The sequence below is a fragment of the Lingula anatina genome, chromosome 7, assembly GCF_051362555.1.
Source record: "Lingula anatina isolate TDL-2025a chromosome 7, LinAna3.0, whole genome shotgun sequence".
NCBI classification, from domain to species: Eukaryota; Metazoa; Brachiopoda; class Lingulata; order Lingulida; family Lingulidae; genus Lingula; species Lingula anatina.
Window position 1 is genome coordinate 1,476,094 of NC_141773.1, and position 21,808 is coordinate 1,497,901.

At 38.5% G+C, this 21,808-nt stretch overlaps 2 protein-coding genes and 1 long non-coding RNA gene across 3 annotated transcripts; 2 read left to right on the plus strand and 1 right to left on the minus strand.

Moving 5' to 3' along the window:
* Nucleotides 1-378: 378 nt before the first annotated feature.
* Nucleotides 379-4,169, minus strand: LOC147760589 (uncharacterized). The gene is made up of 3 exons (XR_015335619.1): nucleotides 4,000-4,169; nucleotides 2,594-2,788; nucleotides 379-2,168 (listed from the first exon to the last, which is right to left on the minus strand). It is a non-coding gene; the product is annotated as an uncharacterized LOC147760589 (long non-coding RNA).
* Nucleotides 4,170-8,589: 4,420 nt separating this feature from the next.
* On the plus strand, nucleotides 8,590-12,337 carry LOC106159052 (uncharacterized). The gene is made up of 3 exons (XM_013535226.2): nucleotides 8,590-9,161; nucleotides 9,748-11,076; nucleotides 11,620-12,337. The coding sequence occupies exons 1-3, from the start codon at nucleotides 9,102-9,104 to the stop codon at nucleotides 11,722-11,724; spliced, it is 1,494 nt and encodes a 497-aa protein (XP_013390680.2). The 5' UTR covers nucleotides 8,590-9,101; the 3' UTR covers nucleotides 11,725-12,337.
* A 3,419-nt stretch (nucleotides 12,338-15,756) lies between these two features.
* Nucleotides 15,757-21,466, plus strand: LOC106159055 (tissue factor pathway inhibitor 2-like). The gene is made up of 10 exons (XM_013535234.2): nucleotides 15,757-15,947; nucleotides 16,268-16,288; nucleotides 17,359-17,449; nucleotides 17,812-17,859; nucleotides 18,186-18,403; nucleotides 18,679-18,769; nucleotides 19,069-19,116; nucleotides 19,636-19,839; nucleotides 20,171-20,347; nucleotides 20,831-21,466. The coding sequence occupies exons 1-10, from the start codon at nucleotides 15,879-15,881 to the stop codon at nucleotides 20,917-20,919; spliced, it is 1,056 nt and encodes a 351-aa protein (XP_013390688.2). The 5' UTR covers nucleotides 15,757-15,878; the 3' UTR covers nucleotides 20,920-21,466.
* The last annotated feature ends 342 nt before the right edge of the window (nucleotides 21,467-21,808 follow it).

Below are 21,808 nucleotides of genomic sequence, written 5' to 3' on the forward strand. Positions count from 1 at the left end.
TCAAAAAGCCCAGTAAGCTGTAATAAATGTTCAGCTAGCATGTTTTATCACAGCACAGACAGTCTAGACACCAATTCATGCGGCCTTAGATCGCCTAGAACCTGGTTCTGTTGTGCCAGTGTAAATGCTCTTTCTAGACGACCGTTCTAATCTTGCTAGGCATAGAGCCGATTAAGCTGACTGTAATTTAGCAAGAAACCCCTCGGAGATGGGTCGATCTTGTTAGATCGAATTAGGTATGGGAATGGGGCCTTAGACACGTAGGGTGCATTCCCAGAGATTGAGATCGATCCAGAGATTTATATTTAGATCGACCCAACTCCCTGGGGGGTTCGCGCTAAATACAGTAAGCCGAGCGCGCACCATAGTTAACAGAGAGCTTTCGCACCTGCACGTTTAGGCGACCGACTACATTTAGCTATCCGTAACCGTAAAATGACCAACGTTTATTTTTTTCGTGATTTCGCAGAAAGACCCGGTTAGCCTTTACGGATAGTCGAATCGAACAGTAGGCTGATACATGTTTCACATGCTGTAAAGCCTCGGTCACAACCGGACGCACAAATTTCAGGATCGTAGGTCCCCTGCGATTTTTGGGTGTTGCGGAGGCCATGAAGGTCGTAGAGGTAGAGGAAAGTCTGCCTTGCGAGTCGCAAGGCCCCATGAGATGTCCTTTCAGGCAGGGACGCTAATTGTAAGGAGCGATGGTCGTGGAAATTGTACTCTTATTTTGAGTTTGTCTTGCTTCCTGTGTACGTGGCACACACTCACCACTTACGAAGGGAATGCAACGCGAGGCGAAAGAAGTGCCCTTTTGCGTGAGTTTTGCTTCACATTTGCCTCACACGTTTGTGGTGACGTACTGACGGCGTTCGTCAGTTTTGCTTCCTGTTCTTCTCTTCTTTCTTCTTCCTCCTCTCTTTTTTCTACTATGTAATTTTCTTTCTCTTGCCTTTTGGAGGCATATTAGATACAAAATTGAGCAAGAAATTGAAATTTTTGAAAATTGCTGTACACGTTACATAGTCGATGTTCATGTAAAGACACAAGCGTTCGTCGTGAGCACGCCTTTTATACACCAGGCGTGGGGTGACGCACGTGCGACGTATTCCCGGTGTGCTCTCGACTTTGTTCGTTAGTTGTGAGGGCGTGCGCCTTACTCAACACGCAATGGGCACTTGCTCCTTCATTGTTTGGGACGTGCGTCTTGCACAACGTGCGTCTCTCTTGCTAACTCCGTGCGAGGGGAGCAAGTTACGCTTGCGGCCTGACTGTTCGCAGGCTATTCGTAGAAACTTTTGAACATGTCCAACATCCTCCGTACGTGCTTACGAGCTGTCTGCGAACTCGAAATTGCGTAAGAAGGCCTTGATTGGGACGTGGGATTCTGCGCAAATTTTGGACGCAAACAGCCCGTAAGAGCCCGTACGGCCAGTTGTGACCGAGACTTAGGCCTATGCAGAGACGTCAAATTAGGTCATACGCCTTTGGAGATCCGGCTTACCCCGTTAAAAGTTATCTGTTGAGTCCCTTCAGAGGAGCAAATTTAAGTACCGAAGAAGAAGAATTCAACAGGAGAATGTCCTCTGTGCGGGAATGCGTCGAGTGGGAGTTCGGAAACTTATTGTGAAACTTTGCCTTTCTGGACTTTTGAAAGAATTAAAAAGTTCTGTTGTCTCCTGTAGCCAAGCAGTACTTGGTAGGTGGTCTTCTGGTCAACTGCCATACCTGTGTGTAGGGCAATCAGATGAGTCGGAACTTTAAACTAGATCCTCCCACCTTGGAGGACTATTTAGCATGAACTGTACACGTGTACATTGTGCGTATGGGAAATTAAAGAGTAAAACGTAAAATTCATACCGCAAGCAAACATTTATTTAAATGTAATCTTGAATAAAAAACTAATGTTTTAACAAAGATTCAGCCCACGTGTATCTTGTAGGCAGCAAGAGCCTAGTATGTCAATTCAGCTTTTCTTCTTAACCAAAGATTATGCGTAACCATCTCCATCATTTGTTTGTCTTTCTAAAATTGAGCTTCTCGCTCTTTCATTTCTAATTCAAAACGTTCTTTCTCGAAGGCCAACTTGTCTTTCAGGTAACTGACGTAATCTGCTGGTGAATCAGTACGGCGCTTCTTAGTTGCCTGCATGTTTTCGCATTTTTTAGCTGAAAAAAATAAGCGGGTCACCAATCAATGCAGCGTCAGTTTTTGTTACTGATATAATAAATATTAATCGATATTTGCTATTAGCAACAATTTCATGTAAAGAAAAATGTGCCGTCTTTACTTTTATTTATAATTCATTTATTCAAATACACACAACAGGACGCCATGTGACTTTCTAAACAAGGCTTCATAAAATTTGCATTAAAAGTCAAGGAGACGCCCTGTCAACTAAAGGAGAAAATCGAGCTACTAATGTGCTGTCCTTACTTTTATTTATAATTCATTTATTCAAATACACAAAACAGGACGCCATGTGACTTTCTAAACAAGGCTTCATAAAATTTGCAATAAAAGTCAAGGAGACGCCCTGTCAACTGAAGGAGAAAATCGAGCTACTAGTAGTATCTTACTAAACGGCACTTACCTTACGGATATCCTGCTTGTTATGCGTCAAGTGCAGACGCCTAGTCTACAGACCACTTATAAAGGCATGTGTACTCGTAACAACTGCTCACAAAATGATGACCTAACAGTCTTATAATACAATCAGTCACGCTTGCGGAAGGCCACTTCTGACTGCCTTGTGGTCAGTGGAAAATGCCTTTTTTGCGGGTATAACCTATATTTCAATAGTAACAAAAACATAGACACAAATAACAGAGACAACATGTTTGACATATATTGCAAAAATAAAATGTCCAATATGATTTTAGCAGAGAAACGATCAACTTTGAAAGGCTTGATTTCATAAAATTATGCTGATTTGTCAAACCGTTTTTCATTGACGGGTAGCAATCTAGCTGCGGATAATGTTCTCTCTAACCGTATGTGTACACGTCACTAGACAGCAAAATATTATGACCTAAACGTAGTCGTTCGCCTAAACGTACTGGTGCGAAAGCTCTCTAACAACCCTCTTACAGCTATTAGTAGGCAAGACAGACGCTTAAGCCGGCTGAGCTGACAGTAATCTAGTGAGACTCCCCACAGGGATAGATCGATCAAAAATCTATGGGAATGGGGTCTAACAAATTGATATCGTTATCAGCATACTGAACCTCCCTCGTGATAAATGAGTGTCAGATACCCTTCGCAAATAAACCTCTGGTCGGGTCGGCCGTATGCAAGTACATTTATAGGAAATAAACAATTAAAATCCCACTCTCTTTTTATTTTAATTTTCAAGCACATTGTTTGTAATGTGTGCTCAGAAGCATCCTTACTTATGTGAACTGAGCACTTGATAATCACGATATCTGTGCTCAACTGTCAGACCCGCCTCTGTCTATAATATATTGAACTCTTATCAGTTTGATTGTGCAATGTAAATGTTTCCACCCCCTCATAAGTCAACTCAACTGATCTCGCATACAATTTAAAATATGGCGCTCAATTTAAAGAATGACCCTTTAAGTCATACCATCCGAGTTAGAAACTGTCCCATAATCATCTTTTACGTCTGTATACATATACCGGTGTAACGTGACAGAAAGTCCCCCCCTACCCCCATAACAGAGAGTCCGCTTCCCTTTCATTTGTACAGGTGAACCTCACCCTAGATTTTGACTCACGTAGGTCAAACTAACCCTAACCGTTATAACTACATGTATATGGAGGGCGGGCCCTCAGTTTCGTTACACCGGCATCCTACAAAACTACTTCAAAATTTTTTTTAATTTGCATCTTAAAACACCTCCAATGAAAGGCGATGTCGATAATCCCTTCTGACAGGTACTTACCTCAAGAATGTCAGAATACACTGTTAACACAACAGCAGTTTATGTTAAAAGAGCGACATTGCAGTATGATATAATGTTATTTAAAAATTACCTTACATGCACGACAAACGAAATAACTACAAAGACCGTCGTCGATCATGGTGGTTTAGGGGTTGATAGGCACGTCGTAGGTGGTAAATTCCAAGGTGCATGACGATACTGCCCCGTCCCCCTGTGTTACATATATGCTGCAGAACATGTTTTGACTTAATCAAATATTTGGAAAATCAGATAGCCTATAATGAGCAGCCGATAGAGCGCAATGAGGTGTGTACTTTGTTTTAGTTTTATCAGTTAATAGACAGGCCCTGGCCACTTCCTCCACTGAGGCCATCATTTATAAATACATACACGTAAACACTCTGTACAATAAAGGTGTCACCCCTACTGAACAAATACTTTGGGAGAGATAAGTGACTATGGAATGATATGCTCCTGGCATCATTTTATTAACATCAAATTTCACAAAAAGACCAACAATAAGATTCCATGGTACAGCGGTTTTATACTCATAGTCACATTATAAGTATAACTTTGATTTTTCTGATTCAGAGGGTGACACTTCTATTGTCCAGTTTGTGTATCTACCCTAGTAGAAGGTTAATGTGAATTGGTTTTGATAACATGCACTCCACACCGCACCATTTTGTCAGAACACGAAATTGAAAATCAGTTGTGTCCACGGTGAAACAGCTGAAGTTATTTTAAAGTGCTGGTTTAACAGAACTTACCTTTAAGTATCTGTACATGAAAATGAATGACCATCACAAAGAGAATACCACATACAATTATCATTTAGTAATAAGACATTATACTCCCATTCCCAAAACTTTAAATTGCACATGTGCTGTTTCTGCTTCTTTTTAAAATATTATTTAAAAAAAAATAATTTTGCATGTAAGACAATCGCCAAAATGAAAGACTGGTGGGTGGGGTGGGTGGGAGTGTAAGGAAGATGAGTTAATACGGCTGAAGACATCCGAGATTTGGCCTTGTTTTGTAGTTAAATACGCAGTTTTTCTTTATACTGTTAATGTTGCAGTTCTCATCCCGTCTTTTTAAGATGTTGCGGAGGAAATCAGATCAGTTATTGCGGTAGAGGAGAACAGCGAAAACAATGGCGGAGATCACGCCAGTTTTTTTTACTTGAGGCGTTAAAAATACTATTTTACATGTAGTTATAACCTCACAAGTTCGATGAATAAAAAGGTTTTTAGTTTTACTTTATTCATTTACTTTTTGTGAATTTTTCTGTGAATTTACCTGATAAAGGCGGTCATGGATAGAGGTTAAGTATACTCTCAATTCGTTAACATACTGTATGTAAACTGATTTTAATTACATTTTTCCTAGTGGATAAAACCTTCGTCCCCTGAGAATAGATACGCCAGAACCGTAACAAATATTACCTTTATCGCTATGATATGTGCTAGACAGACTACGATATGATATGATATAATATAATATATAGTCAGGTTATGATACGCACTATTCAGCCTCAATTTCCAGTACACCATACACGTCAAATAGTGAATTAATTAAATAATTAAAATAAATGAAAATTAAATAAAATTAATAAAATAAAGATAAAAACAAATAATGGGAATTTTCTTTGATATGTTTTATTCCACAATGTATACAATTGCATAATGACTAAATTAAGTCTCTTGAGAATTGTTCACCCAAAAACTTCAGATCATATCTTCCTCAGGCTGGTATCAATTTGTATAGCTTACCATCTCTCTCTCTCTCTCTCTCTCTCTCTCTCTCTCTCTCTCTGTGTGTGTGTGTGTGCGTGTGTGTGTGTGTGCGTGTGCGCGCGCGCGCGCGCGTGTGTGTGTGTGTGTGTGCGCCTTATCCGTCATCATGAGAACTGAAAACACAGTTCTCCACCCTGCTCTGTCTCTAGCAGCTGTCAGAAACTCAACCTCACCCAAATCCACGCACTTGCTCAAAACATTATTGTGTCGCGAAGTATATACGTATACTGACTTAATTGTTTTTGTTTTTTTAATTTTGATGTTTATTATTTTGTAAGTCAAACATAATAATCTTTCCTTTTATTGCTACTTTGTATATCGACCTTTAGGCCATTTTACCAGGGAATACCAGTGTTTATCAGACGCATTGAAAGAAGTTTAATTTGATGTTGTTAACTCACACATAATATTGTCTTCTCTACTTTTTCTTAAGCCCCACTTTAAATATACCAAATCACATAAGTGTGTCCTGCTGTAAATCGTGCAGATTTTAATATTACTTCTTTTGCGTGCAAAACTCTATTTAAAGGTGAAACACCAAGATGCTTTGTTTTTGTGATAGTTTTTATGTAATGAATGTATGGAAAAAAACCCTGTGAATACGCAATCTTGATCATGTTTTATTCAGAAAGTCATTTTGGAAACAAAGAGACATGGTAAATGGCAGACGACATTGGTATATTCGTGTCTCTCTGGAGGCTGAATTGCATTAACGGCTCTCTCAATCACTATTTACTCCACTGGCGCGCTATTTTCCAGGAGATTAGATTTAAATCTGTGACTCAATATCTAGTAATTTTAATTTTCCTAAACGTTATTTAAATCTTTAAAATAATTTTACATGAATGATCTTCCTCCTGGTCAGTGTACCTTTAAGAAAACTCATTTGTCGAATTAATATAATTTGTGTGAATGCTTCACATGGGGAAGAACTTATTATCTTATTCATATGGTGAATGTTACATTTTTATAACAGATGAAGTTAAAATGCTGTTAAAATGGCAAATTATCCTAAACAATGGAAAGCAAGCCAGTATAATTTTACAAAAAAAAGCCCACTGACCTTTTCGTCTTAAGTGAAGCGTGGGTAGACTATAAATTTCGTGAGGTAAAATGAATGAATGAATAAAAGACTTAACCACAATTTATATAGTTGCACAATAATGCTTCATTATTATCACGCTTATCAAAATTAGTACATCTTTCCCAGATTTTTTTCAATTTTAAGCCAGATTTTCTCTTCGTGTATGGATCAAAGAGCAGCCCCATTCAGCTAAAGAAAGGGAAACCGCTGTTCTCATTGTCTCTGCGTCTTCTCTGCGCAACATGAAGAGTGCTTTAATCTTTTTGCACGCTTGCCAACACAATCAGATTTGACCTTCGAGCAATTTTTTTATTTGTTTTTGTACACACCGCAGAGCCAAACAACAACTACCCCCAGCATTCATTCTAGCAGTATGATGAATACAAAACCAACACCAACGCTGGGAACAGTGTAGTTCCATGGTGACGTTCTCGTCACCATTTTTCTCTTGTCACAAGGCAGTTGTTTCTTTGGAGCCACGTCTCCTAAGGACAATCAATATTGATGATTAAAATAATATATATTTTAAAAGATTCATTGCGTAACCTTACCATCAAGGTTTAATGCATTGTCTTCATACAGGTTGATGGATGATCTTTCTAAAGTAGGAGACAGTGACAGCCCGACAGACTGGCTTGGTACTGCCGTGGTAAGGCACTGGTTTCACGTGACAATTAATGACTACAGGCAGCTTGCCACGTATTTTTTTCACACCTCCACAGTGAGATGTTTTACGGGTGAAACACTGGTCTGTCCGTTCAGTTATCTCGGTACACCTACCTGTAAGCCATTAGACTTATTTATTGGTAGAATCTAAGTCAAAAGCCAATGCCAGCAAGAGGTCGGTGCAGCCATTTGAAAACTTTCTCAATAAAGAAGATAGTTCTGTTGTAAATCGAGCACTTGTGCCACGCAAATTCTCATTCTCCGTTTTTTATGTATTAAGCAAACAAAATAATCAAGACTGCTTATGGTTTAGTTTTAGTCAAGTTACTTGTTTTAATACAGTCCACGCGTTGGGGTGTTTTATGTCCATGAGCAAAGCACTTATTAACTCTAACTCCTTGAACTGTCCGTGGTAATGTGGAGAAGGTGGCCTTAGGTATTACTTTCACCAACTGCTCAATTTGGTATTCTGGTGTTTTGCGGCAAATAATTTATGCCTACAGGTGAACATTGAGTGAGACAGAACATTACCGATCTTCTCACGCAAACTTACCCATCCTATTAGCTTCAACATCATGTAATCGGTGTGGAAAGAGATACGTTCGTTTATAAAAGATGTGGGTGGAGCTATAGGTGTAGGGCTGAAGGGTTTTCAAACCAACACAGGGCGACAAAGGTTTGAATTCGATTGAATCTTTCGAGCATACTTGTGAGCCAGTGCCTTCCCTCTGTCAGCCCATCCACCAATCCCCCCACCCACCCACCCACCCACCCGATTCCTGACTGGGCCTTTCAGTAGATAGTCTTACAAAGATCTTTGCCAAGACGGAGCTGGTCGCGACCCTTTTCAGCAATAGGTCTGGGACAGAGAAACTTGTGACGTGTCACAACGTCAAAACACAGTGATGTAAAGAGACATATAGTAGGTGTTACTGGATAAAACACGCAATTTTTTTTTTTTTTTTGCACTGCTTGGAACGTTCTTAAAGGTAAAAGCAGCGATTTCATGGCACGTATACGTCAAATACGTCAAGTCAGCTGATCTCTTGGATATTAGCATCATTACTCTTTTTGGCACAAACTGCAAAATTACCCATGGACCATCTTCATCAGTCGCTGAGTAACACAGGTGGCGTTGTTTCACATAGCTGGGAGTATTTGGCGCTGCCAACCCTCCTTCAGTGAAGCAGCTGGTCCATCTTAAAATCTCATGTAGTTTTAAACTTTGTGAAATTCACTTTTTTGAATTCATTTTTGTTAAAAATGTTCATATTCTGTTTGATCGAAATGTAATGCTAGTTCAAGTTTTTTTTTTTTTTTTTTTTTTTGTGAGCCTGCATGGGTGATTACGGTTTTCAATTATTTCTAAACACTAATGATGAAAATACAATGTCATTTTGTCAAATCTACTTTGTGACGCAAAAGTCGCCTGAATTTTTTACCTGTCCTTTAATCAGATATTCGCACGAGTGCGTGCGTGCAACGTCTCGGCGTGAACAATGATATATAAGTATTAGTAGACCGTTTCACCTTGTTGAACACATGATAATGTATACCACGTAGCATGTAGATGCGAGAAGATCGTAGTTCTACACATAAAGTCACACCACCTGCCTCTTGAGTCATTCTTTCGGAGAGTAGTTAATGATGCATGGGAAACTCTTAGCTCTGATTGCCTTCGTTGGATTTGCTGCCTTCACCAAGGTAATTGGTTGGTGTTTATCCAAATTTTACCATATTCTTTTATACCATATCCAGTGTCTCTTGTGAGTCAAACGAATCTTTTTTTTTTTTTATTTTAAACGTTATCGTATAGGTAGTGCACATATTTTTGCAATTACTATTCATTGTAAAATGAACAAATCAACATATGGTATGAGATACCCTGAACACCTTAAACGACTTTTATCTTCATTATTAACGACTGACATACAGAATTATACAAATAGGTACTTATATCCCTATATTATCTCATGATAGCAGACTTAGACAATCTAAGGTAAGAACAGGCCTTAGCAGAACAGGTTATTGTTATGAAACCAGGTGATCTCGTTGATTGTTTTGCCAACGTGTGCCTTTATCCAGAAAATAAAGGTACAGTTTTATTGTAATGTAGAAAAATGAAAAGTTTAATCTTATGACAAGATCAACAGACTACACAGATAAGTAAATTACCACCAGTATACACAGTATGCTTCAGATTTCAAACAGATCTCTGGCCCTTAAGAAACAGGTTTATCGGGCAGTTTATTATATAAATCAACGCATTTTCATTTTCCCTTGAATCTAGGGCGTGGTGCCCATAGCGGGACAAGGCAGCCCACCTATGGTTTCAAACAACCTCCGAGTCCCCGTTAACCTTCTCAACTACCTTTTCGGTTTGACTAGTCGCAACAACAACAACGGCAATGGGCAGAGTGGAAGCAGCGGGAATAGTCAAAGCCGTGCCAGGAGCGTGACTGGCAATACCGCTGTAAGCACAGGGTCGGCAGGAGGAAGCGGCGGCACCGGGCAAAGCGCAGCCATAAGTCGATCTGGCGGAGGTTTCACACAAGGCAGTGCGTCTGGGGGTGCTCAATCTGGCAGCAGGCGACAAAACAACGGGAACGGCGATAATTTCCGTGACAACGGTAACGGGAATGGTTTCCGTGACAACGGAAATGGCAATGGTTTCCGTGACAACGGAAACGGGAATGGTAATAGTTTTGATAACGGCAACGGGCCGGTACGAGTAAGTGGTGCAAGTAGTCAAAGTAGAGCAAGTGGAGGGACAACTCGTGTTTCTAGCCCCACTCAGAGCCGGGGTGGTACCAGTGGGAGTAGTTTCCGTGATAACGGTAATGGCAATGGTTTCCGTGACAACGGCAATGGGAATGGCTTCCGTGACAACGGCAATGGTAATGGCCACGACAATGGTTTTGATAACGGAAACGGGCCTCTACCAGTAGCTGGCGCAAGCCAAAGTAGAACAAGTGGAGGGACAACTCGTGTTTCTAGTCCCACTCAGAGCCGGGGTGGTACCAGTGGGAGTGGTTTCCGTGACAACGGCAATGGCAATGGCTTCCGTGACAACGGCAATGACAATGGCTTCCATGACAACGGAAATGGGAATGGCAACGACAATGGTTTTGATAACGGCAACGGACCTGTACGAGTAGGTGTTGCAAGCCAAAGCAGAACAAGTGGAGGGACAACTCGTGTATCCAGCTCCACTCAAAGCCGGGGTGGTACCAGTAGGAGTGGTTTCCGTGACAACGGCAATGACAATGGCTTTCATGACAACGGAAATGGGAATGGCAACGACAATGGTTTTGATAACGGCAACGGACCTGTACGAGTAAGTGGGACAAGCCAAAGCAGAACAATTGGAGGGACAACTCGTGTATCCAGCTCCACTCAAAGCCGGGGTGGTACCAGTGGGAGTGGGTTTCGTGACAACGACAATGGAAACCATGACAACGGAAATGGAAACCATGACAATGGTAATGGTTTCTTCCACTTCGATAACGACAATGGTAGTTCAGTTTTTTACGAGGCATTCTTGAACTTCTGTCTCTGTAGCTATGTGCGCCAGTTGTATCCCTGCTCCAACCGACTGCAGTTCCCAGTATTATGTGAGGTAAGCATGACATGGAAAACTACATATATCTTTGTTTCTTTCTGCGTTGGTGATAAATCAGATTTGTGGAAAACAAAATATGCATAACCCAAGATATCAATTAGAGTAAGCCCCGCCCCCCACCACCACCACCTCCAACTGGGGAGACATGTAGCAAGTTATTTTTATATGATGAATATTAAATGATATTATCAAAAAAAAGGAGAAATACATATAGATAAATAAAAAATATAAATAATAAATATGTAATATTTATTATGTATTACATATTTATTATGTATTACATGATGCTTTAAGAAATGTTAACACACATATTAATGACAATGAAATAAATATATATAAATATTTTTTCAAAGATACTTCATATCGATTCCATTCAATTGTAAACATTAAAAAAATGACTCATTTCTTAAATTGTCATGAATATCTGTGATTATCAAGTAAATTCCTTTGGTGCATAAACGAGGTCACCATAGGTCCTTGATCTGTTACATGAAATATAAAAGGAGCTGGTTAACTTGTGATAAAATCTTTATTTTTCAGGGTACCGTTGACTGCCCGCCAAGAGGCTACAAATGTGTCGGTCTGCCTTCTATGCTGACTGCCAGAGCGGCCGCAGCCTCGGGTAACGCGCAGGCTAGGCCCTGAGTGAGCCAACGTCGACCCAGTGTCGTCCAATGTAGATCCATTGTCAGTGTCTCCCACTATTTGGCAATTCGTAATGAAATCTTGTTATCAGAGAAAGGTATCTTAGGTGAACATAACTTTATAAAGGGGCAAAAATATGATATCATCAAAAATACCATGAAATTCCACGTAATATTACGCCAATTCGCGATATTTAAGTTAAAAGCGGGCGATCCCTCTTAAACCTTGCTTTTAAGATTAAAGACGAATCTCTTTTAAATGCAGCTTTTGTACATCATATAGCCTTAACTGTATCAGAGAAATGGTTTTCCGGAAAATAGTGAAATAAATTATAATACATGTATGTAGGCCATGCTATAATGAAATATCTTATTTAAGTATTTTAGTCCCCTAGCCCAAGATGTGTTGATGAGGTACCTTTTCACATAGCAAAGCAAAAGAAGTGGACTTGGAAATTTGAACTTTATGTTGACATTGTTCTTAATCGCATCAAATAACCTATATTTATCTAATTGTCTGGAATTATAAAATAATATTTGGTGATATATATCTCATTTAGACGTAAATCATCTGTTAGCTTTTGCAAGTCAAATAAATGCATTGGATGTTAGTCCGTTCCTGTATTCCTTTTTATAGACACTCGTGCTAAAATGATGGCAATATGAGATATAGACTAATATACTTCAAATAATTACTTTCAAAACTTTCAGTAATAATTGTCACAAAAGCGTTTATAAACATGTCGTAATATAAACCACTTTAGAGTAACGAAAGTGGAATAGTGATAAATAGTAGGTTAGAGTTTTGTATCCTGTATATAACAAATAGGGGCAGAATGTCAGGGTTCGTGCGCACTCACGGCACAATCATATGCTTTGCTGTTTCAACGCAATTTTTTCGCCATATTTGAGAGTACTAGTTGCAATGCCTCGTCTTAAATAGATAATGAGAATAGTTTCCTACTTTCTAACATATTTTGTCATTTCACTGAAATAAAGCACTGGGTGTTTGCTTAAAGAATAGTCGGTACATGTATCATGTCGCATGTGAAAGTGTCATATATTGTGTTAGAGAAGAGATGACACTAGTGCGGTAGTTGTGACAGTGAGACAGATAATACATCGTTCTTATCGCAATTATACTGAAACAAAATATAAACGCACGAAGATAACAGTGATTTATCATTATGAAATTATCTACAATTTTGAACAATAATAGCAGTGTATTATCTTAAACAACTAAGCATTAATTTGTGGGCATAACAGTCAATTAAAAATCAATAACCAACGTGTAATTGCATCAAGAGCACGTAGGTGGGTCTTATTGCGACTTCACAGAGGTTAGTGGCGAGTGTGCTCGCCATTGGTCTTACGTTAAGTGGTACACAGATGGCACACGGACGTATTTGAGCATGTGGTTAATCATGTGCTGGGGTATGCTGTGCCCTTCATTCTGGAGTACCATACGAAGTTGGTAGATGATAATAATAATAATAATAATAATAGATTTCTTAAAACCGCGCTACACGTGCGTCTCAGCTCTGTTTACATTTACATACTGTATAAAAACTAAAACAGCTGTGATAAATCATGGATAAAATTCGTTCTCATGTCCAAGGATAAATTAAAATCTAACATTAAAGTACATGTAATAGATGTTTCCTTAAACTTGACTTTTTGCCTGATACGGTGATCCAGAACATCCCAAATGGGTTCAATTGGTCAAAGTCGGGCCAATACTGAACCAAATTGAGCAAGTTTTGATCGATGTCTGGTATGTTATTCCAGATTAAACTAAAAAAAAATCCTATTCCGTGTGATGTCTTGCTGCTTGAGAGCCGTGGTAGCAGCCAGATGAGCTCAGATGCACAGAACTTTACCAGTCAGTCCATCGTAAGACAATATACCTTGAAGCTGGGCCGATTCTTCTTATCACCCCATCAATTCCCACTCTCCACAAGCACCGGCCGCCATTAAATTAAAAACGACACGGCACGCGACTTACTTCGGAATGAACGTAGATCAGATTTGATGATTGTTGTTAGTCCAACTTTATCAGACACCGTCTACTCAAGGGGCGTATCAAAATCTTTGGCCACTTTTCAGACTAACTCGTAAATAGATCGTAAATTGAAAACATTTGTCCTTATATCTCATCTTCCAAGAAACCGTCAACAAGTTGTTTACTGGACTTATTTTGGGCCTAAACAAACAACTTACACTTCTGCAACTTACACTATCATTACTATGATCGGTCAGTGATAAATGGTCCTGGAGTCATGGTTAGTTGTTTGGTCAGTTATTATAACTTTATCCATACGGCACATCTGACTTCCGTGTTTTCGTGGGGGTGGGTGCAGCGGCCTCTTTAACGTGTCACTATAAGTAGATATCTGAACCCCTCCCATCTGCATCGATTTCTCATCCTGGCAACAACTAAGAAGGGATAGATTCACCGAGAGAGGGGGTGGGTGCATTATGGGGGGGGGGGGTGCTCTCCTTACGTGTGGACATGTGAACAAGATGACACTGTGTAAATCATTTACTTTTAATATTTTACCAAGGAAATGTTCTGTGGTCAGTATCAAGGACTCGTCACGAACGCTGTAAACTAAAATGTCATTTGTCATCGACTAATCTGACAAAAGCCGATTTTTTGTAACATGTGCGCGTACTCTCAGGATGGTCTAGAAAACGAATAACCATCCAGAAATGTCTAAAAAATGGCGGATGAATAAAAAAAATCACTATATTTCTGTTTTCGATTGAGCAGATAAAACCATGCTCGGTGTTTAATTTTCACATTGATAATTGCACAAAACAGTGATGTCCAATATTATGATAGTGAATATCATATCAATAGAGGAAACAACGGGGTTTATGACAATACCACCGAATTGGAATGTTTCATAAGTTTTATACCCCAGAAAAATGTCATATGAAAGGATAAAACATCATGAAAAAATATATTAGGGGAAAACCATGGCATTTTATGAAAATAAAAGTCATGGGCGCGAAATTCGTAACAAAGAAGGTGTCTTTAGACTAATAAATTATATATATTTCGATAGAGTGGTATGCAAGGGTGCACATTACATCCCTTCATCTTCTATATTACCTGGTGTCATATTTCAGTCTAACTGCGTCGACTTTCTCACTCTGTGATTATTTTGACAACCACAATTAACGGTTTGTCGAAGACCACCCTAACTAGCAAGGCACAGTGTATAGAATTTCTTCCATCCTTTTCTTAAATATTCCGGTAAGAATTTTCAAATTCTGTCATAAATTTTTAGTTGATTTTTCATTTTTATTTATCACCCTTCTCAATAAAAACAGACGCTGAAAATCCAATGTACGCGGTCATGTTTTCGTCGGCGTTAGTTTGTTAGTGGTTCAGATATTGAAAAAAAAAAAAGCACTACAAATGCCGATGAAATATTTATGATAGAAAATTATTCTAAAGAGGGAAAGTATGTCACAATTTCAACTGAATCCAGCTGTCGTTATTTGTTAAAAACGCTTTGCTTTCTGCCTTGGCGAAGGTCTGGTCACGTCATAGCGTCAATTTTATCATAAATTATGGATTATAATCATGTCTTAATTTTTATTTATGACTGATTAAAGAACACACAGTGTGATGACTACATAGTCAGTCACTCCACTGAGATAAAGAGATAAAGTCAGCGTTGAAACATTTGATATAATGACCAAAGGCTAGTCCATGCCTGATAACGGCACCTTCTTCATTGCGATAAGGAATTTCGCTTTATTTTTAGAAGCAGTGCTGTTATGGCCCGGAAGCAAAACCCTCGGCGACATCGCTACCGCCCTGTTTAATAAAGGACCGGTCAGTCTTAGTCACGAATTGTCTGTGACCCCTTGATTCCCTTCATAAAGGTATCGTTTGACAAACAAGTCTTTATCAAGATTAAGTCACATCACGGGGGTCAGTTAACTATTCTTAGATTACCCACGTCACGAGTAAAGGGCTATTTCCTCGACCGCTGCTGTATATAAATCACTGGTGGATGGATAACCACTCATTTCAGCTCTTATCGTCATCAAGCGATATCATCTGTTGTGTTATTTGTCAATAATAGGTACTTTTTAATTTTTTCTGGTTGTACCGTGAAATCTACAGAAAGCAACAAGATGATGTGGGTCTCCAGCAAAGTTATATTTGTGCTGTCGGCATTTCTGTTTCAAAACACGTTAGCGGTGGTAAGTACCTAATAATTTTGACAATAAAGCGCCACATTGATAAGTTTCGATTAAATTTTTCATATAGATTGAGGGATGTGAATTGTGAATATTTAGATGTAAAATCTGAAGCAATGAAACAGTTTAAATATTGGACGTTTGGTATCATATGCCTAGGTTAAAGGGGAAAGTCAATATCAATATTTTCAGCAGCTAGTACTATATGTAATTTGTAACAATTCCTAGATTACATCTAAAAACCTACTGTATGACAACGCAGAAGATATTATCAAATGACGGCCTTAATTTATCACTTTTTATTGTTTTTCTTTTCATCATAGACGCAAGGCAGAACGTGCGCGGTAAGTCAATTTGATTTGATTTTAAAAACAAATTCAATTTAATAAGCGGGCGTAAACATTGAAATTGTCTTTTCTAAAACATACCTTTAGATTCCAAATTACGTTTGAATTGGTGATTCCTCTGAGGCGGTCATCTTCTTCAACCAATTGAAAGTGTTATGTGTTGATGTGATCATATCACGAATACATGATATGATCACATGATATGATGTGATCATATCATGTATTCGTGATAGGACACACTTCTTTACATACTTCTCTCTTCTGCAACATATTCGTCTGCATCAATATGACCGGTAGATCGACTCGTTATCTAAAAATAATAATTTACAAAAATAAACTAAGAGAGAAAATGTTTAGATTTTAGTTATTTATTTAAGTTTTTCAGCGCCTAATCTTTCGGTATATACATGTATATTCAATAAAACATGCCCGAGTCCCAAATAAGGCTGCCTCTGAAACAAAAAATTGCATGACTGGTAGACTTGTTAACTAAAACAAAACTTTACAAGATGACACTCGAAGGGGAAATGTTTTATTTATTCCTAAACTGTTGCGGCGCCAAAACTTTAAAATGTGTGAAATAAAACATGCCCGAGACCCAAATTAAGGTGTCTGTGAGACACACAAAATTGCTATACGACAACATTGTTATAGGTATAATGCCCATAGTACTTCCTACAGGTCATCTGATTATTAGTTAATTGTACCCAGCATGCAAGGGGTGATGTCGGGCACTGCACCATCGCATATTTGTAGAACATTCCAAAGAGGCTATGATCGTCACGACCGATTTTCTGCACGTCACGGCCGATTTTCTGCACGACACTAATTCAGTGTTTGCAAGGGAGAAAATAATCTCCATTTCAGCGGGGAAATAAATGTGTTTAAATCATTTAGAAGTGGAATCAATATTTTTGAAATTATTTACGAGAAAAAAAAAAAATTTCATCAGCATTTGATGTAAACATTGACAGTTACGTGATTTATAATAGTTACATATCCAAAAAAGGAATATTTTTTCGATGATTCGATTATTTCAGTTCATAAATATTGCATTTTTCTACCAGGATATCACTTGTCCGGATGGCTCAGTATGTCGCCAGGATACCATAGCGTGTGTCACTGACCCCTGCCCACAGCCTGAACCTGAGTGTGTCGGTGAGTTTTTTTTTATGTCTTAAATACCTGATGTGACATTTACTGTGTTATCAATAATGAAAAAAATGCAGAGATGCGGATCAACATGGGGCAATTATATAATACGCTTACGTTTCTCGTCGCCATTCATTGTGAATTTTTCGGTAAATGGGATTTTGGCGGGGAAACACAATGAAATAGAATAGCCTGGTACATAAGGCCCCAAAAAGGCTGTTGAACAAACCCCACCTTGCTAATACAAAAAATAATCCAAATCTTATGGAAATATTTTGAAGTCACCCTCTCTGGATGACCCTGCTGGTTCCGTACGCGTGACAGTAAAATAGACTGAAAATTAAAATCAATAATATTTCATTTTTCAGTCCAAGTTGCAGGCAAGCCAGAAGTAAGCATTCAAGAAACACCGAAAGGTAGATATATTTATAACATATTTGACGTTTATCATATGACGGTATATCTTAGGCCTGCGATAAATGCACTTGTATTTTATGGAAGCTCCGTTTTTTTTATTATTTTGAGACAACCTCGGCATTTGCATTTTCATTAATATGCCACATATCAGTTGATATGCACATAAACCTTAGATAGAGTAGCTGTTTATTTCCCCGTTGGTTCTCAAAGGTGACTACAAACCATGTACGATAGTATTTTATGCACTTCAGATAGAGTGAGTTAGAGCGAGTCCATTGTGATTTTATACTGTTTACTCACTGGCAGACAATTCACGCTATTTTAGATGTGTGCAGTGAGCCGAAGGTGGTCGGCGTGTGCAGGATGTCTATCCCAAGGTTTTATTTCAATGCTGAAGCTAATGCCTGTGAGTCGTTTAAATATGGCGGCTGTGGCGAGAACGGAAACAACTTCCTGACGCTTCAAGATTGCCAGAACGCTTGTCCGGGTTCCCCTGCGGTGGCTGTCCAACAGATCCAGGAAAGAGAGGCTACTTCTTGCAAGGTGACTGTCAATGTTTTTTTAGTCCTGATGAATCCTTCTCTATATTTAGAATATACAAGACACGTTTTATCATTGGTCATGTCACATATATGACTTTCACGTTCTTTTAAAACCTGAAAAAAAAACGTACCTACCTCAAGTAAGATACACCATTTTGGAATTAGCACATGGAGCTCAGTTTTGATCTCTTCAATCCATTTACTATTTATTTCATTAAAAAAACAATATTGTCATTAGAAAACGGTGATTATTTCAAGTACCCTTTTATATATTAGGAGATGGAATGCCCGGCCGGTACCCAATGCCAACAGGAGACAATGGTTTGCATCACCAGTCCTTGTCCTCAGCCCAAACCACAATGTGTTGGTAGGTTCTAAAATTAAATTTGTCTCAAACTATTTTATACAGAGTTACTGCTCCAAAACAAAATCTGATGGTTAACGTTTTATACTTGCGCCAAGAAAATCTAAATATTGTGGAGAATTTACCAGTACAAAAGAACTATGCTTGTATGCCTGTTCTGTTTCGTTCTGTTTGGCTTGGCAATTGTAACCATATCCAAAGTTATAAACAACAGCCATTGACAGAGGGAAAGAGACGGAGAGAAAACGATGTAAAACTATCCAACAGTAAATAGTGATTTTTACATTTTACATTTTTTACAGCTGTGCCAGCAAACGGAGGCGAAGCAGGCACCCCCGGGTCTGCACAGGGTATGTTAGATAATTTTTACAACCAACAGCTTTTATAAATTACACGTCAAGATTTATCTTTTTTTTGAAAGCGTAATGGTATTTGCATTTCACTTACATTCAAAATTGATATCGAAATATAATATTGTAAGCGATCTTGAAATTTTATTTTTTTTAATTACACATTATTATACTAGAAATTATTCTACTAGAAAATATATCGTGGAAAGGGTCAGTGTAGAGAGATGAGAAGTTATTATCAAGAATATTGCAACTTTCAAAATAAGATTTTTATTCCGTTTGAGAAAGCTTTGCTCAAAACGGTTGAAAAGATAGCCAAGTGCTAAAGGCCGTTGAAGTTGCTCTTTGAAGAAAAAAATAATTGTTGTTAAATTGGATTTCAAACCGGCTGAGTTAGTTTTTTTTTTTGTCTCATTACCTACAGGTATCATAACCTCATGTTCAAACAAAATTTACCTCGGCTATCGTATACATGTGCAATACCTTGAATTAAAACTGATTTTTAAAATATATTTTCAGACGTTTGTCGAGAGCCGAAAGTAGTGGGTCATTGTAAAGGTTCACATACAAGATATTTTTTCAACTCGGAGTCAAACTCGTGTGAGGAATTCACCTACGGTGGTTGCGGAGGAAACGGAAACAATTTTGGATCACTTCAGCAGTGCCAAAGCGCATGCCCAGGGTCATCTGAAGAGGTCACTCAGCAGAGCCAGGAGGTGAATCGTAAGTATATATTTTATCTCTTCTCACTTTCACGGTGTAACCTTTCACTGTGAAGAGACAATTCGTAGGAAGGGGAATTATGGGGTTCTTTTTATTTATATTTGTTCTAATATGTCACAGATTTCATTTGACCAACTATTACCTCATTGGTACTTTTTCTGACTGCCGGGGATCCATTAAGACAAGCACTTTATCTTGCTTGGTTCTGGGCCCTGGCAGCTTGCCCGCACAAAGTTTATACTACGTGTATTAGGTCAAATTTCATGGACCTACAATTGATTCCTATTTTGTAGTTCACTCAGTCAATCTCTCATTTATTTCAATCTTTCAGCACTTTGTCCAGTTCCCAGACAAGTTTTCAGAGTATGTGGCTCCCCGTGCCCGCCCACGTGCTCCAACCCTAACCCAGTGTGTATGATGGCGTGTGCCACAGGGTGTGAATGCCCGCGCAGCGCCCCAGTGCTTCACGAGGGGAGGTGTATCGCCGCAGAGGAGTGTCCACAAACAGGTAAAATACGCAGAAATGAGGTTTCAATGGCCCAATGAAGAGCCCACCCCGTGTTTCAGATTTCGGTAGAGATTGCATTGCCTATTAGCGCCACCAGATAGATTTGAAACGAAAGTTAAATTAACTGTTATTATATAGGCCAATATGCATTTTAGAAGTCATGAAACGACCCAGCTGCTTTCATATTTAGTGTGTACAGAGACCTATACATTATATATTTTGTTTGTATTAAATGGATCTAAATGGGAAGAATGTATTCAAATAAAGCAGATATAGAACAAAGAAAAATGAAAATTAAATGTATTGATCAGTTTTACAGTTTAAAATTCAATTCTGTTAAAATTAGCAAAACGCTGCCAACCATCACTTGTATTCAGAAAAGATCTGTGCTACCCTGAAGACAGTATGTCAAACATGGTGTAATATATGTGAAATAGACCGGCCATTGTCACTTAGTTCAGAATTCCTTTTTTTTCATTGCAGGTGCGAAACCATCAATCCTTACCTCTTTATTCCGCTGCTTCAACCGTCAGTTCTACACCGATCCTGTGACTGGTAGAATAACATGCTAGTACGTTATATCACTCCATATCTCAACATACTGTTTATTGAGCTACATCCCAAAGCACAGCCATCTATATCTCCCATATTAAAAGTTCTGACTTTTTAATTTATTGCAGTGTATATTTTGTCTTTGTTGTGTAACTGGTATGTGAGAGCAGATGTAACTTTACCAGTAGGACCTGCATGTGCTGAGGCGCGTATTTGTATAGTATATTTTCTTGTAGTTTCGTATATGTACATACAAAGAAAGTATATTTTTCTGTTGCGTGTCCATTGAATGTATAGTTACCAATGTTGTACAGTAACAAATGTATTAGTATTTAAGCTCAGTTAAATATCATCGCGTGATAATGACTTCAAAAGTGAGCGTTCTTTAGCTTATATAATTAGATGTATACAGAATGATGTCACGTACATGTATTTATTGCAAATCACAATCAAATTATAGACAAATGAATTGATAGAAGAAGAAATGTACGCATTTATTGTTCATCATTGTTTTGTTTTCTTGTAAATCACTTTTATCTTATCAGAAAATAAATATTGTCCAAATGATGTGCTGTTTTTGTTGCAATATCCGCATAAGTGATTGTTTGTTGTATATTAAATAGAAACAATGATATATATCTATAGACCACATCACGTATCAAATTTTGAAATTCTTGCACAGGCCCCGAAAGCCTATATATAGTACCTCACCTTGTCGGAGTTGTTGCTGAATCAAAGTTTGCGATCTTTGTGACCAAAACCTTGATGTATGCACACGTTTACAGAAAATCATAACTGTTTGTTGGTTTATGTAATTCGACTGTAGTTTATTTAAAAGTCCATGATTCAAGGCACATAGCGGAAAGCGCTCGCGCGTGTTGTTGGTACATTTTGAGCCCATTATATGAC

What these genes read in the sequence shown, in the direction of transcription:
- LOC106159052 (XM_013535226.2), top strand. Translation starts at nt 9,102, where the DNA reads ATGATGCATGGGAAACTCTTAGCTCTGATTGCCTTCGTTGGATTTGCT. An exon ending in GATTTGCTGCCTTCACCAAG is followed by an intron (nt 9,162 to 9,747) that starts GTAATTGGTTGG and finishes CCTTGAATCTAG; the next exon opens with GGCGTGGTGCCCATAGCGGG. An exon ending in AGTTCCCAGTATTATGTGAG is followed by an intron (nt 11,077 to 11,619) that starts GTAAGCATGACA and finishes TTTATTTTTCAG; the next exon opens with GGTACCGTTGACTGCCCGCC.
- LOC106159055 (XM_013535234.2), top strand. Translation starts at nt 15,879, where the DNA reads ATGATGTGGGTCTCCAGCAAAGTTATATTTGTGCTGTCGGCATTTCTG. An exon ending in CGCAAGGCAGAACGTGCGCG is followed by an intron (nt 16,289 to 17,358) that starts GTAAGTCAATTT and finishes TTTTTCTACCAG; the next exon opens with GATATCACTTGTCCGGATGG. An exon ending in AGAGGAGTGTCCACAAACAG is followed by an intron (nt 20,348 to 20,830) that starts GTAAAATACGCA and finishes TTTTCATTGCAG; the next exon opens with GTGCGAAACCATCAATCCTT.